This window comes from Spea bombifrons, chromosome 4 (genome assembly GCF_027358695.1).
Source record: "Spea bombifrons isolate aSpeBom1 chromosome 4, aSpeBom1.2.pri, whole genome shotgun sequence".
Taxonomy (NCBI): Eukaryota; Metazoa; Chordata; class Amphibia; order Anura; family Pelobatidae; genus Spea; species Spea bombifrons.
In genome coordinates, this window is record NC_071090.1 from 96,330,157 (window position 1) to 96,346,743 (window position 16,587).

Genomic DNA, 16,587 nt, shown 5'->3' on the forward strand with positions numbered 1-16,587 from the left:
TAGCTCATCGTATTGCAAAATGCAAGAAAGCCCACACTATTGCAGAAGACCTTATCTTACCTGCCGCCATTGATATGGCCAGAGAGGTCCTGGATCAATCTGCTGCAGATAAATTGAAGACAATTCCACTATCCAATGACACGAAACCCAAGAAATGTCCAAGAAATGTCAGGTGACATAAAACAACAGACCACAGCTCGCATCAACACTAACAAATACTATTCATTACAATTGGATGAATCCACGGATGTTGTGAACCATGCCATTTTCCTGGTTTATGTGAGGCATGTGTGGGAAGGAGACTTTCAGGAGCAGTTTCTCTGCAGTAGAGAGCTTCCCACCACTACTACTGCAGAGGACATTTTCAGTACTTTGGATTCATACTTGGGTTTGGTGTGCCTGATATGGGATATGTGTGTCGGAATCACAACTGATGGTGCAGTCTGCATGACTGGAAAACACTCAAGGGTGGTGAAGAGAATTCTTGAGAAGGCACCAAATGCAGTTTGGAACCATTGTATTGGCATTAGCAGCCAAGGATATGGTGCCAGTGCTTCACGAAACTTTGAAAGATGATGTCAAAGTGGTGAACTACATTAAACGGAGTACCAAGCATGCCAGGTGTTTTCAGGAGCTGTGCATAGACCTGGGCAGTGAACATGTACAGGCGCCGTATCATGTGGAGGTGCGCTGGCTTTCCAGGGGCAAAGTTCTCTCACGTTTACACCAACTGAGAACGGAAATTACGGCCTTCAGTGAAATGTGGCTTGCACAAGTTGCTTATCTTGCAGATGTGTTTGAGCAGCTGAACACATTAAATGTGTCTATGCAAGGGAAGGGACACAATATTTTTGCGCAGAGTGAAAAAAATCAAGGCTTTCAAAAAGAAAATGGCATTGTGGACAAGTCATGTTTCCAAAGAGAGATTTGATATGTTCCCCAGTGCTAGTCATGAGCTTACACACCTGGACTCCACAGGCAGAAATGAACTGAAGAACACTATAGTAGCCTATCTCACAAAGCTGCAGGAACGTTTTAAAGACTACTTCCCAGAGCAGCACAGGGATGAAGGGTGGATACGCAATCCCTTTGGAATTGATTTGGAAAGCGTCATGTTGCCAAGCAACGAAGAGGGTCAGCTTGTAGAGCTTTCATGTGACCAGATACTAAAAAAATTTTTTACTGAGCTAACCCTCTCCCAGTTTTGGTGTAATGTTATGGCTGAATATCCTTCCATCTCAACCCATGCCATCAAAGTGGCTTCTCAACTCTGGTTCAGTTAAAGACAAAGCATAGAAACAGAATGGACGTTGAACATGACCTCAGAGTTGCTTTGTCTACCATCAGCCCAGACTTTGAGACACTCCTCAAAAGCAAAAAGCATCCCCAGTTTTCCCATTAGTTCTACCTCATATGTTTCAATGACTTTTTTTTCATTTCACTAGCGCTGTGATTATTGCACAATTAATTTTCACTAGCGCTGTGATTACTGCATTATTAATTGTGCAATGTATCTGTTTGTTTGTTTACTGTTTAAAAAGTGCATATATATATATATATATATATATATATATATATATATACATACACATATACACACACACGTGGAATACTGCACAAGTTGTTTTATGGAATAAAATATAATGTTTCGGAAATGAAATTATTTTTGGGTCGCGACTTAATGACCAAAGACAAGTGTGGGTCCTGAGGATACACGGGTTGAGAACCACTGATCTAGAGCAACGGATTAAAAATATATTGCAGGATGACATACGTTATGAAGATTTTCTTCTGTTTATCGGGTTCTTTTTTTGTGACTGTTATCTCTTGCAGTACTAAAGATGTCATCATGGTAAAGTATTACCTGCATTAATATCTTGGAAATGTTTTTTTCTTCTTGAGCAAAAATGTATAAAATATTGAAAGTTTAATTAAATAACACCCCCCCCACACACACACACACACACACAAATACAGCTCATAGATACTAATAAATCTCTGGGGTTCTGCTTTAATTGTTCTGAAACTATTTACTGAAAATCTGGAGTGGTTTGGACAGAAGTGAAAAACATATTTCATGTATTTAATGTATTCCAATACATTTTTTTCTGTCAACTCCTGGACGGGTTTCCAAATCTGAATCCTTTACAGAAAAAAGTGTGCATTTCCAATAATTGTTTATTTAGGACACATTGGGCCGTAGTGCCACATATTTGGCTTCAGTTCTAGCAGAAATAATCGACTATAGAAATAGAATAGAATTTCCACAGGTCATCTTCCTACCAGTTTCCAATGGTGGATCAAGATAAAGTAGAAGACCCCAGTCCTGTTCCAAGGCCCCTCTTGTAAAATGTTTATCATTAGCACATTATATGAATTTTTTTTTATATTATATATATATATATATATATATATATATATATAATTTTAGCATAGATATTGCTTTGTTTCTTCTGCTGCTGATATACATAGACACGAAACCGCATGCATTCATGACATTCCCTCCTGCATACACACTGACTGACACACACATGGAAACTTTCTACATTCTGTATTTCCAGCAATTCTTTATCCAAGCACAATTATTTCCCCCCAAACCTATGTATTTTAATTTGGCCCCAGCATACGTCAGGCATCTAAACCCCAATCATTTCTGGGCTCGCAATGTGTTCTTTTTTTTTTTAAGTAGTGACATTACATTATCTTCCTTCTAGTCTAGTCTAGAGATGTCCAGTGCATCTCAAAATACAAAAGAATGCTTAATAATAAAGGTCTGGCAATTACTTAAGGATGAATCCCAACTGGCCTAAGTGCTTTATTTACCTTTGATGCAATCTAGAATTATTTGTGTATAATTACCATTGGTTTTTTTCCATAATGCATCAAAGGCCATGTTCTTTCACTGCATGTAGCTGAATTAGCTGGGAGCAAGCTGGGAGCAATTATCTCTGCTATATGGGACTGAAAGGATCTCTTACCGCAGAATTCCCTGCCTGGATTCAGTTGGCAATAGAAAAGGCCAGTCGAGGATAAAGAATTCATGTATCTTAAAAAAAAATGGTAGCAGGAAAGACTCAGCCAAGTACAGACCAGTAAGTCTTACATCAGTAGCTGGCAAATGAATGGAAACCATGCTAAAGGATAGGATTGTTAAATGGGTTTACAATAGGGGATTCTTATTAAAATAACATTTTTTAATGGGTAGCTTGATATCACCCATCTAGATTTCAGTAAGGCATTTGACAATGTCCAGATCTCAAGAGCAGTTTCCGAATCTTACTTTCCAAAGTGTGTACAACTCTGATAATTGTATTTCCTTATCTGGGACACAGGGGTCTCCTCCTACAGACATAATTGGCCAAGACCATAAAAAAGCCAGTTTTGTCTTTCTCCAAAGGTCATGTTCCTTCCAGTATCAGGTGCTTAAGAATAGCATCTTATAATAATTCTAGCAACACATAGAAACAGAACTTGACTTATATTACATCTAAGCCCCTGACCTTTTAGTTTTAGATTATGACCTCTTGTTCTAAGCATTTTCCTACTTTGAAATAAACTTCCCTCCTGTACTTTGTTAAATATATTAAAACACATTTTCTTCCAAAGTGTTACAAGCGGTGGGAGCAATATTTTTCCACATTAAAATACAGGTCAGTATATTCATCAACCAGCACCACGGAGGTATTTCAATAAAAATATTTAGACCATAATGTATGCCTACTTTAATGTATTTGTAATAAAATATAAGGATATAAGGACTCGAGCCAGAAGAATAAAAATTGTGAATAAAGTATAAATCACAGATTAGACAGAGACAATGTTTATTTTCATTTTGATATAAGTACGTTTTTGATATAATGGTATACAAGAGATCATCACATTGATTAAAAGGAGAAACGGGCATGAGAAGTTATTATATGAAATGTATCCATCTAAGCAAATATATTACGTCCAGTAACTCCTGTCACTGCTCTGATACATTTTATCCATAAATGATCCTGCCGGGGCAGCGAGGCTTTAAATTATAAATGATCTTATTGCAGAAATGATTCACTTAAGGTGATAGGTGAGCGGCAAGTTACTAAAACTACCTGACATTATTTAGAAAATAAGAAAAGTAGAAGTGCATCCTAAATCAGCGGCAGAAAATCACTCGATTAGAAATTAATGTTAGCGATTTCTTGTTAGGACTCTAGGACTCTCAGCCAGCCCGTCACAGGCCCGCAGGCAGCTGCACATGGGCAAGGCTAGTCTTGGATCTGTTATAAAAGGGCAATCTGTCCTTAGAAGAGCAGGTCAGGGGCTGCCACCTTTTCAGCCCTGTTTGCCCAGGAAGGTCTGGGTTGCCTGGTGCTAATACTAGCCCTGGGCAAAAGGCTTCTAACAATTTTATAAAATCTTGCTTTGGGCGATATTGCTGAATATTTGATCCTAAAAATTACGATATAAAGCCTAACAACTCTGATCTAATAATCTAAAAATGGAATAGTTTCTAGATTTTGCTGGTTCTACAAGATGATCACGTAGTTTCTCTCCGAAGAGCTAAAAGCTGACTATACAGCAAACAGAAAAAATAGCATCTCCAGCTAGGCGTGGGTCGCGGGTAATGCTAGGCAAATCAGAAACTTGCACTTTAATTTCATGACAGCCTTCTGGCAGTAAATGTCATAAAACTCATGCTGCTAATTTCTTGATTTTTGCTATTTTTGCTTCACTGTCAGGAGTTTTAGAAGAGTTTGAAGGAAGCTTAATGTGTTCATAGATGGATGGTGGTCAACTGCTAAGACGAATATACCATACAGATAAAAAGACGCCAATAGAGTGCTATTTTGCTAGCACTATGTAAAGGTGAAATGTTACCTTTTTATCTGTATTAACCTCTGTCACATCTGCTGGAAGGCTGTTCTACTTTTCTACTACTCTCTAAGTATAATAAAGCTTACGTATGTTACATCCAAGCCTTTGGCCCCTCTGAAGAATTCTTCTAATATTTCACCTACTTTGAAATATATTTCTCTTCTAAACTTTGTTGAATACTTTTACCTATTTACCATATTTGCCTGATTATAAGACAACCCTGATTATAAGACGACCCCCCAAAATCTGAATATTAATTTAGGGGAAAAAAAAGAAAAAGCCTGAATATAAGACGACCCTTTAGCCCCTTTATGCCACTCTGCCACCAGAAACCCCTTTTAACCCCCTATATGCCACTCTGCTTTCAGAACTGCCTTATAGCCCCTTTTATGCCACTCTGCCTCCAGAAATGCCTTTTAACCCCCTATATGCCACTGCCTCCAGAACTGCCTTATACCCCCATATGCCCCTCTGGCATATAGGGAGTTAAAAGGCATATCATGGGACAGAGTGGCATATAAGGGGGTATAAGGCATAGCTCACAAATGATGAGTTTTTACTGCACAAATGCATCACATTACATGTATTAATATTGAATCTGATCTACTACATCTCTGACCATTACCATTCATTTAAATCATTGTGCAACAAATATACTTTGTGAGCTGAATTTTTAACCATACACAGTTTGGGGTCATCTCCAAAAACAGAAGTTATGCCTTAAATAGCAAAAGGACCTAGAACTGTGCCTTGTGAAAACTTCATCAAAAATGAACTCCTTTTTATATTGGTAGAAATAAGGCACTTCGGATTTTTGGCCTCACACACACCATGTACCCTCTTCTCTATCATGGCACACTATGCATGCGCAACATTGCGTGACAGAATAGAGTACAGTGGGTGCAAACACAGTCTTCCCTGTGGTCGTTTAGCGAAGATTATATATATTATATATATATATATATATATTTATATATATATATATATATATATATATATATACACACACACACACATACTTTGCTTTAAGCATCATCCTGATGACCCGATGACAGGTCCACCTTTAAATGTTGTAGGTGTCACACTGTGTAATTAATGCATGGGGTCTCTGCAATTAATTGTTTAACCCGTGAATGCCTTTTGTAGCATCTGGCTAGTGGTCTACCATGGATGGATGGCTCTCTTCTTTCTTTATAATGGTTAACCTCCAGGGCCATCTTCAGGTTCAGAAAGCAATTTCTCACCTCTTGTCATCCCTCACTTGGACAATGAATTGGCACCTAAAAAAGTGAAAGGATTTAATTAATCTTGGCTTTTATCACCTTGACAGAAATGCACAGATAAGGTGTGACACCTTATAGAGGACCTTGGTCAGATTATCACAACTGGTTTTGATGTGAATCAGAATTAGCTAGCCCCCCCTCCACCTACAATAAACATCTGAGCCTTAAGTACTCCACAATCCGAGGGACACATAAAAAATGTTCTTCTGCAAGCGGCCATAATGTGCTGCCTGCATTCCGAGAGACATTCCAGAGAGCAAGCGAGGATATAAATATTTCACTTCAGAATTTAAGAGAAATAAACACTTACATTGTTTATTTGTACAGGCAGTCCTCACACTTGAATTATTTAAGGTTTCTGGAAATGATTAAAAAGGTCCAAATGCTCATAGACTTTAACACAAATCACATAAATGGGGCTGACAGGACACCACAAACAACCATAAACACTACAATCACCTTAAACCTTCTTGGAAGAGAGGTTTACTGCTGGGCTGGCCCTCCATGACACGTAATGAAGTCGGTAAGCTGAAATGCTCTAAATTTCTAGAACCTAGAAATGTTGTTCGTGACGATTTGAAATCTGCCACTTATCAGAGCGCTATAGAAACTGTATCTTCAGTCCTGCTGAGGGGCTCTGACGCTCTCAAGTGGAATAACCCTGAAGAGTAGTAATGTCAAGATTTGAGGGTTGGGGAAGGGGCCCTAGTCTGGTCTCTCAGCAGCAGATATATGTTTTAACAAATGGAGGGCTACCACGGTGTTAAATTAGTGTTTTTTTGCGTACATTAAAGTGCATGTTAACATCCAACTCACAATTATGAGAAAACCACCGAGCAGCTTTCCGGTAGAGTAGCATCTGGGAGAACCTCCGGTTCCCTGGAAGAGAGGCATCAGAGACAACTAAGCATACAACAGATACGTTTCTGGAAGTTGTGTCTGCATCTGGAAAATAGACTTCTTCCATATTCCTAAGGGGGAATGTAGCACCAGAAGATGATTTGGGGCGACCCATTGTGGTCCTAACCAGCACTTAAAAAAAGGTTTCTTCAATATGAACAAAAAATGTTTAATACCTCTTTGTGTATATTATATTCTTAGCACATCTTAAAGATGATGTTCCACCTGGACAAACCAACTTTAGGGTGTTAAGTAAATAAAAAAATAGCAGACCTGGTTCATTCTTTCCTCTGAAGTTTTACAAATGCAGAAGCTAGAAATTGGTTTCTATTGCAACCTACCAGTGCCTGCATTTGTGTCACATGGCAATTGTTCCCCTCCAAAAAAAATGAATGAGGGAAAATGTCAAATAAAAAGTTCACATTTTAGCTATAAACCGTAAGAGGAATGACAGTACCTACGAACTTCAGATTACAGCATACTCGAGGGGGTGGGCCTAGATATGGGAGGGGAGGGGAGGGGCCTAGATATGGGAGGGGCTACTCCAGAGAACATTAAATAGGTTGGGAGTGGGAGGAGAATTGGGTGGCAGTGGGTGTGGCTAAACACTGCTCTGCTTCTCCAGAGAACAAGGATTATGACCTGGAGACTCAGGGAAGCAGCACTTTACCCAGAGACTCCGATGTTTATAATGCTACAATTAGTTAAAAAATGTCACTTTCTGATTAATAGTTGATAAGACAAATTTAAACACTTAATTTGTCTGCCTGTTTTTTGTTTTTAAATAATACCATCCCACATGGTTAACGCTACCTTATAAGAACAGTTATATGAGGCATTAGACGACTGAAAGATATCTCAGGTATAGAAGGTCATTGTAAATCGCTACCCCATTAAACTGCCTAATCAAAATGTAATGGGAGACCAACAATGTAGGTACATATTTATAGTTTTATATAGTGCCATCATATTCTGCAATGCTGTACAATAGGGCAATGACGATAAGCTACATTTCTGTATATTATATGCAAATATATATATTTAAGAAAACAAGCAGCAGCACTTATTGTGTAGGGGAACACAGTTGCTGGGTTAACCACAAAAGGTGTATACCAGGTTTAACACAACCTTTTCCCAACTGGTGGTAAATATACTAAATTGAGTTACAAAGTGAATAAACAAAACAGCACATAGGAACAAGAGAGGCCAAATCAAATACGAGACTGAGTTAGAGAAAACTCCTTCCGACCAATTGTGATGTTAAATCCTAATAAGTCCGCAATAGATATTAGTAAGAAATGCAATCTATATTCTATGAAAATAAAAAACATCCATAGAAACCAGAAGAAGGTATTTTTAGGCGGCATACATTTTGGATTGTATATCAGGTACATTTGCAGTGGAAATTTCCCAGGTTGGTGTAATGGTGTTAGTCATTATATGTTAAGTATGGTATTATATATACTTTCACCGTTACACTGTCCCTTTGGTTGTTCAGACACCAGGCCAGCTAATTGCTCTGCGCATTATTGTTTTTTTTGTTTTTAATTAATCATACGTACAGATACCGTCAGAAGACAAAAACAATGTTAATAAATATTGAGGTTCTCTATCGCACCTTGGTCACGAGCTGGAGTTGCACCAAACTCTATACTGAACTGATATGGCGTCAGTTACCCATAAACAGATAGATGTTAACAGTTTCTCATCTCAGCATTGCCTCGTCTATTTACCAGATAAGCTTCACTTGCTATCCGGATTTCTTCAGACTATCAGCAGTTCTGGGTCTCTTTAGTTGCCAGCTGTGGGATTCCAGGTTCCCTTGTTGCTTGCAGCCTACTCGCCTCGGTAATGGTGATTTCCATAGTGACTGCCCCCCAGGATTGCCTTTGTGCCACTTGCCTGTGTAAAGATCTGAGGGCTGAGTTAATGAGCTGGGCATAGAATACCTCATTTGGAATCTGGTGAAGTCATTCTTCACGATTCGTTTGCTTGGAACAGCAGCAAGCGATCGTGACATCAGTCTGCTTTGCTATGAACAAATTATGAAACGGCCTTGGCACTTTTAGGCCGGCGGCCACCAAGTGATGTAAGTGTGGCTGACAGATGGATATGAGAGGCCATGTGTTACATTCTTACCCATGGTAGGGCTGGGCACATGCAGCCACTGGCGGCACAGTACATCGTACCATATCTAGGCATTTGCCTAGTGGCCATCAGTCACGATCTGGATACATCGCTCCATAGATCCTAAAGAACAAGCAATGTAATGGTCTAAAATTACCTAAACAAAATCTAGGCCTAAACGCAGAACCTGAAAACTCACCAACATGTTAACTCATCCTGCCTCCATAGCACTTTCAGACACTGGTCATTAACTGCAAGACATGCTAGTCACTCCACCTGAGCGGCATTACTGCTGTCAAAGGTTTGAGCTTAAGGTGACTTTTTCACACAAGGGCATTTGATGTCCCATACATAAATCACGGGTGTTTTTCCTCTACAAATGAAGCACTGATGGGAGAGTTTGCAGGAGAGCTGTGGCTTCACTATACATCATGAAAGGAGAACCCCAGTGAACATCTGCTGCAGGAAGAGCTTGGCTGGCCCGGTATACTCCAGAGTGGAGGACTGCACTGGGAGGCGGGTCCCACCAAAAAACTTGCGGGCGCGGGCGGTCTTGCTCGGGCTGCGGGCGGTTAGGCACTGTACCTGCGGGTCCCGGTAATCCCGCGCAGTCCCGCAAGGCTGCCTTCTTGCTGCTCCCTTACAGTGTCTCCTAGCTTGCTCCGCCCAGGAACAAAACGGAGTCACGTGATGTGACGTCACTTCCTGTGACTCCGCCTTGTTCCTGGGCAGAGCAAGAGAAGAGACGCCGTGAGGGAACAACTCGAGGGCAGCCGCGCGGGACTGCGCGGGAAATCAGGTAAGGAGACGGGCATGATTGGCCACAAATGTGGCGGGAGCGGGCGGGATTGGCCACAAATGTGGCGGGAGCGGAACACCCACATTGCGGGAGCGGGATTAAAAAAGTAGTCCAGCGCAGGGCTCTACTCCAGAGCTTAATCACAGAGTTTTCTGAAAACTGGCCCAATACATGGTACGTCGCACAGTAATATGTCACACATTTCCATTATGAAAGAAATCTGCAACAGTGCAAGTGATGTTACTTTATTGAACTTTCATTTAGTTTGAACAACTTTAACGTACAACAGGTTAAACTTTGGGAATCTTAAAGAGATCCCTTATGTAAACAGAAAAAATATACTTTAACGTGCACAGCCCGTGAGTTAAAATGACATATTACAAAAACACTGCCATTTACGTTGGCCTAACAGTCATTTCAGCCATGTATATATATATTCAGAAACAGCTATAAAAATACGAATAACTAAACTTAGATCCATTGCTTATACAAAACAATCATAAAAAAACAAGTCTTGAAAACATTACAATTCTGCTTTATGTAACAAGAGCCACAGAATTGTGACCGTTATTCATTAACAAAGGGCTAATAATATACGTACCGTTCACATTCGGTGAACAGTGAGAACGTGTATGAATATGTATACTGAATATGTATATTGAGTTATGGAGGCGTCACTCTGCACGTAACCTACAGGAGAGATTATACTGGAGAATCGCTAATGAAACCACTGGGATGGCAGCGCCATCTCCTCCACTCCCATGACATTGACAAACGACTAACAGGGAGAAGTAGCGTTTTATATAAAAGTACATTTTTATTTATAAACTAAAAAAAGGCTTTTCACGTGGATTTCTGAATTAGGATAGAGTGTATGTATGTATATGTATATATATATATATATATATATATATATATATATATATATTTATGTGTGTTTTAGTAATCTGATGAGCGGTACTGTAACGTTAAGTACGTTTTGAGTGGTATGGCACAAAGCAAAGCAGTGTGAGTGACAGGCATACTTTGAAATGCCACCAACGGAGTCCAGGACTATCAAGGGGCTTCATCTATTATTTGTCTCTAAGAATACGTAAATTAAACGGTGAATAATGATTAATTAAGAAGAGTTTTTTACTGATTCGGGTCAAATGTCTGATCTTACTTGAAGATGAAAGCTGAGGTAGCCAGGAACTCACAAAACGTTGGATTTTGTGCATGAGGTCTGTTAAACTCTTCTAGCTTTGATGCTAGGTCACTATAAGGCTTCTGCTTTCCTGTTCAGCCATCCATAAGGGTATAAATTACTTTTTTTGTTATGGAAAGAGGTAATTAACAAAAGACTTGTAAGATATTTAAGGCGTTTAGGCGAACTATAATAAGCTCACTTTTCTTTGTTATATGGTTATTAACACGGCCATATGTATAATAACTTATCTAGTTGTGCGATGCAACAGAATGCAGCGGTGACATTCTAAATGAAGGACTTTTCACATCACCTGCAAATGACTTTTACAATATATACAGATTACATTTCAGAATGTTCCCAGAGGAGAAATGCCATTGGGGGAGGGGGAGAAACAAACAAAACAAAAAACATACAAACAACAAAAAAAAACATAGCTACTAAAGAAACAAAAAAATCTGCATGGCAGATGTGAGTTGCTCTGAAATGCTACATTACAGAAATCATTTGCTGTCACTCTTCATAAAGAGAAAATTGGAGATGTGTTCATCAGGGACTTTTGGCTTTAAAATGTCATCAGTTCTTTATGTAAAAAAACAAAACAAAAACAAAAAAAAAGCACTTGTGGCCGTTTATACGTAGCCGACGAGGCAGCCTGCAGCAAGGCCTTCTGGGAAAGAAGGCTGGTTACATTCTGAGAGCCACGTGTCTCTTAGGCCCTGCTAACGAACAATAGGCTCGTTTCTAGCGTTAAGCACCATAGGCTTTGGACCAAACGAAACCAGATGGCGAAGCAGTGCAAAGCAAAGCAAATACTCCCTTTTTTTGGAAAAGTCACAAAAACGAGATCCTCTGGCTGGGTCTCCATGCGTTCAGTTCTCAGGGTTGTCCATCAGACCTTCACCCTCCATCCTCTTCTCAGGTGATGTGTACAAGAAGTTGCAGCAAATATAAAGTGGAAACAAGAGCAGTCGGCTATCTAAGTTCATCACGACTTGTTCCTGGTCGACAAATTAATAATAGAGAAAAAAAAAACATCAAGAAAGAAAACTGGTAACAGAATCTTAATAACCATAAGCCAGAATTCCATGAACAAGAAAGACGCTGCGTGACTGGGGTGATGATAGTCTTTGCTTCAAGATCATCGAAATGAAATGCCACTGAACAAGAGACCTAGTAGGGTAGCAACGGGATTTCGAACCTCTTGGTCATAGCCAATGCCACGGGCATCCCCAGCATCTATTCTTCATTACGTGGTGCTAATCATACAATTTAACATCATCATTCCAAGCTCTGGGGCTATTACACACTTAATAAGACAGGGACGTGTGTCAGCCTGGAGGGGTCACGACACAAGCCCTAACTGCTGTAATAATTTCTTAATTTAAAGGGACACCCCAGCCATCATATGTGCTTTAGCATGCGATACTCACTTTGAAATCATCTTTTTTAGTGCAAATTCATGGTGGGAATCAGAATCCCTTTCTATGCATTTGCATTTGTGTCTCTATTCCCCAGTGATTTGGCCTGCAGAAGATGCCTATTAACTAATTTTCTGTCTACCAGTGCATTCTATATTTCCAACCAGCTAAAACCAGCAAAAAGTGCACCCCCTGATTTTAATGGGAGGGCTTTCTTGCCAGCAATTGTCCCTTTTAAGCGGCCAAACCAGCGTGAAGAGGTAAGGAGCTTTATTTTTTCATGTGCAGGTTAACAATGCATATTGAAGCACTTAAACAATATGTGACTGAGAAACCATAGCTATAAAGATGTCCAGGTTTCTATTTGGGTCAAAATACTGCTAGACAGGGAATTTCTGCTAAAGAAATTCCACAATTCCTACAGAGCGTGAGATCTGCAGGCTGATCCTAGCTCCCTGCTCCATCACATCCATCTAATATTCAAAGATACAAAAGTGTACTGATTTAAAGAAACGGTGTGGTTTTATACATTCTGAAGATTTATTAACTTTTTAGGGGGAGGAGGAATAATGGCTTTTCTAAAAAGTACAAAAAAAAAAAGGAAGCTCTATCCTGTGCATTGAAAAAAAACAAATCATGCATCATGCATCCACTTATATTAGGTTTCTGAAACAGATTTGAAATACGACAGACAGCATAAGAAATAGTCCTTGAATAAAACATGAAACAGAGTGAAGTGTGAAGTCCCTGGGTACAGAATATGTACATAGCTACGAATTCATTTGTCCTTTATAATTTATCAAATATCATTTTGCAGTCCATTTCATAGACACCTCTGTCCTTTCCGTGTGAACTCCACTTCTGGACGGTAAATTTTAAATGACGCACAAACAACCTGACTGTAACAAGGATTAACATGTATTAACATGCTCCCCTGTAGCACGGGGGACAGTCTTGATTTTCTAGCCCTGGTGGCACTTGTTTGGCCTGACCCAAGGCAGCTCCCCGCAGCGGGCACCATCATCACAACAAAGCGCAGGGATTTAACGTCATATCCTGGCGCACAGCGCCTATGAAGACTCTGTGAGCTCCATAATGTAAATGGGCCGGTTTGGGAGATCAAAGATCTTCCCTGTAACCAGCCCATTGAATAGAAGCGCACTGGGGGTCTTGATTACCCAAGAGAACGATATGCCCCCACTGGTTTTGCGGCAAGGCCAAAACAGTAGATGGACAGCCGCACAATGACTAGGGCCAGGCATGGCACATGCTAATCGTGAAGCCGTAATTGCTGCTGGTTGATAAAAACACAATTCTAATCTATTCAGACACGGCACTGAACAGTAACTACACTTAGCTATCCTTGCGTACCCCTGGGTGTTCATTAAACAAGATCTTCAGTCATTGTTATTTTCAGCACAGCACCGAACACACTGCGGACAGTATGAGATATATAATTGTTTTTAGTCTATGACATACCTGATCTTTTTCAAGGCTGAGGATCTGATAGCCACTCGTCCGATTGCAAATAACTTTCCCATTGCTATCAAAGGAGGCCAAGCGTAACCTAATGGTACAAGAAGTAAGGAAAAATATGAAACGGTTGGCCTTCAAGACTCCTTCAAGATTGTACATGTGTGGACATTTCTGCCTAACCACATATTAACTAGTATCATTTTCTTACACTAAAGCAAAAATCCTTATGATGACGCCACATACAAATGGCTAATTACTCATGTAATGCATCACTATAAACTTCTAATTCATAGACAAACCCATTACCTCGCACAGAATCACAAACAAGCCAATGCATCAGGTAAATAGGGTGCTGCTTCCAACACATTCTACACTACGGAGTTTTTATGTAAGACGATAATGAGAGCTGAGAGCCCCGCAATGGACCTTAAGGGCCACCACGTGGTGGGTTAGTAGCACAGCATTGCCTTAGAGCGGTTTCTCCTTCTGCCTACACGGGAAGGATGATCCATCAGCACGCCACGGCTTTGGTAAAGTATTCACATTTCAGACGGCACGGCTGTGCTTCCGTGCATTCTCCAGCGTGACGCGTCTTCGCTCTAGCGAGCGGATGGCTGCTGCAGTGGGTTTTTTGTACCTGAACGCGATGTTCCTTGTGGGCTGCAGGCTGACAGAACCGCTGCAAGGCTGATTCAACGTGTTACGCTTAAAGATGATGTAGCGGTTTGTGTACGTGACAAGCAAGTCAAATCCGAAGTTAAAGCCGGTCCATCTCCAGCAGTACTAGACAGGAGGAAGAAAACAAGGACGAATTACATGGAAGCAAACGTATGGTTCTGTCAACTAGACTTGAAAGATCAGAGGTTTCTACTGATTGATACAGTGATGGCTGAAGGAACCCAAGCAGAATATAAGCAAACATCGCATCTAAAGAAAATCAACAATAGTCTACTTTAAAAGATGTTAAATGTAACAAGACAACTCTAATACATTGAAGGTGATCTTCCCCATGACTAGCAAGTCACAGAAATCTATTATATATTTCTATTATTGCTTACACAATTATAATGACTAGAGGTAGGTGGAAAAACTCATCCTTGGTGGAAATGCCCCTTTCCTCCCCGCAGAATAAACGTTTACATCCACTATCTCCACGGCCAGCTACGGCACGTTCCTCATAATGTTTACGCCAGGATGGCCGGGGGGACTGGTTACTGTAGGTCCTGACTTATTTATTTCAATGTTTACGATGGACTCTTCTGCGTACGTCACGTTACTGCTTTTCTCCTACACTCGGAAAATCGTTTGAATAAGTGGCCCCATTACCAAGAAAAATGCGTTACTCATTCATACGGAAGCATCCATTAACGCATAAATACGATACGCGCATTTTAACCGCCTTGTCAATTGTCATAAGTTTATAAGACCGAGCGCGTCTTATCTGCCGTCAAATTCTGTTTCATAAAAGGTCTCGCAGGTTAAGATCGTTATTACGGCAATAATTAAAAGGACGGCGTGGCTGAGGTTGCAGACGCAGTACTCTGCGGTAACTCTTAATACATCTGCCGCGTGCTGGCTGCACGCCTATAGAAATAAATGTACGCTATTTTTGCAAAGTGCTAGGCGCTGGGCTTAATATTGCAAAACACTGCCACCCACAGAGTTTCCATTCACAATCCCAGCGCAATTACCATTTCTTATCAAATCTTAGAGCGGGATTCAGTCATCCGGAGGAAAATAAACCATTATCCACTTTTTTTCCCATTTTATTTTTTTCCCCCATTTTCCACGGTTATTAGAAGCCAAAGACATTTTCCCATAAGCAGGTACTCGCATCTGACAGCAGCACACGCGAGGGCCGAGGAGCGCTTCGTGATGGGACTTCTGAGACACGACGTGCTGCTGTAAGAGACAAATCAATGCCAGAAGGACACGTATATAGCTTTGTGACCTATTTCTGTCAGCTGTTTTGCGCGAGACCTATTTATTGTGTATTAAGATCGATACGATGGTAAGTGACCCATAAAAAGACATGTGGAAGCTAATGAGGGTGACACAGAGCGGCCTCTCGAGCCGTAGCTTCAGACCCACTTCATACTTGGTTCTTTTATTATTATTATTATTATTATTAAAAGGATAGCTTGTGTACACCATATATATATATATATATATTTCTCTTTACAACAGACATACATTATTATTATTATTATTATTATTAAGGAAATGCGTATGTATAGGATACAAGCACATGCTGATACACAGGGATCTAGGCATATCCGTTAAGCGCTTTATAGCTATATGCTAAAATCAGGAGGGAGTTTCGTCTGAGACGGGACGTAATGGAAACAATTCTCGTGCAGCTTTGTTTAAGGATTAAACACGGCATCTTAAAACGATTCCCATGGAATACGTTGTAGCAGGATTATACTAAAGCACCGCGTACACATGTCTATATAAATGCCAGCTGGATGCCGTATCTACTTTCTCCAAACAACCTGGGTAGATTTCCTTTGATCAATATATTTAAAGGCTTTCCGG

General features: G+C 40.2%; 1 protein-coding gene across 3 annotated transcripts in view; it reads right to left on the reverse strand.

Moving 5' to 3' along the window:
- The window catches only part of GMCL1 (germ cell-less 1, spermatogenesis associated), a 91,328-nt gene that overhangs the window by 45,833 nt on the left and 28,908 nt on the right, over positions 1-16,587 (reverse strand). For 2 of the 3 annotated variants that reach the window (XM_053464104.1, XM_053464105.1), the window contains exons 13-15: positions 14,687-14,832; positions 14,053-14,140; positions 11,109-12,153 (exon numbers count right to left, since the gene is read on the reverse strand). In XM_053464104.1, the coding sequence (XP_053320079.1) occupies positions 12,025-12,153; positions 14,053-14,140; positions 14,687-14,832 (363 nt within the window). In that variant the 3' untranslated portion in view covers positions 11,109-12,024. Of the gene's footprint in view, positions 1-11,108; positions 12,154-14,052; positions 14,141-14,686; positions 14,833-16,587 lie in introns of those variants that run through there. The other variant, XR_008354038.1, reaches the window with a different exon arrangement.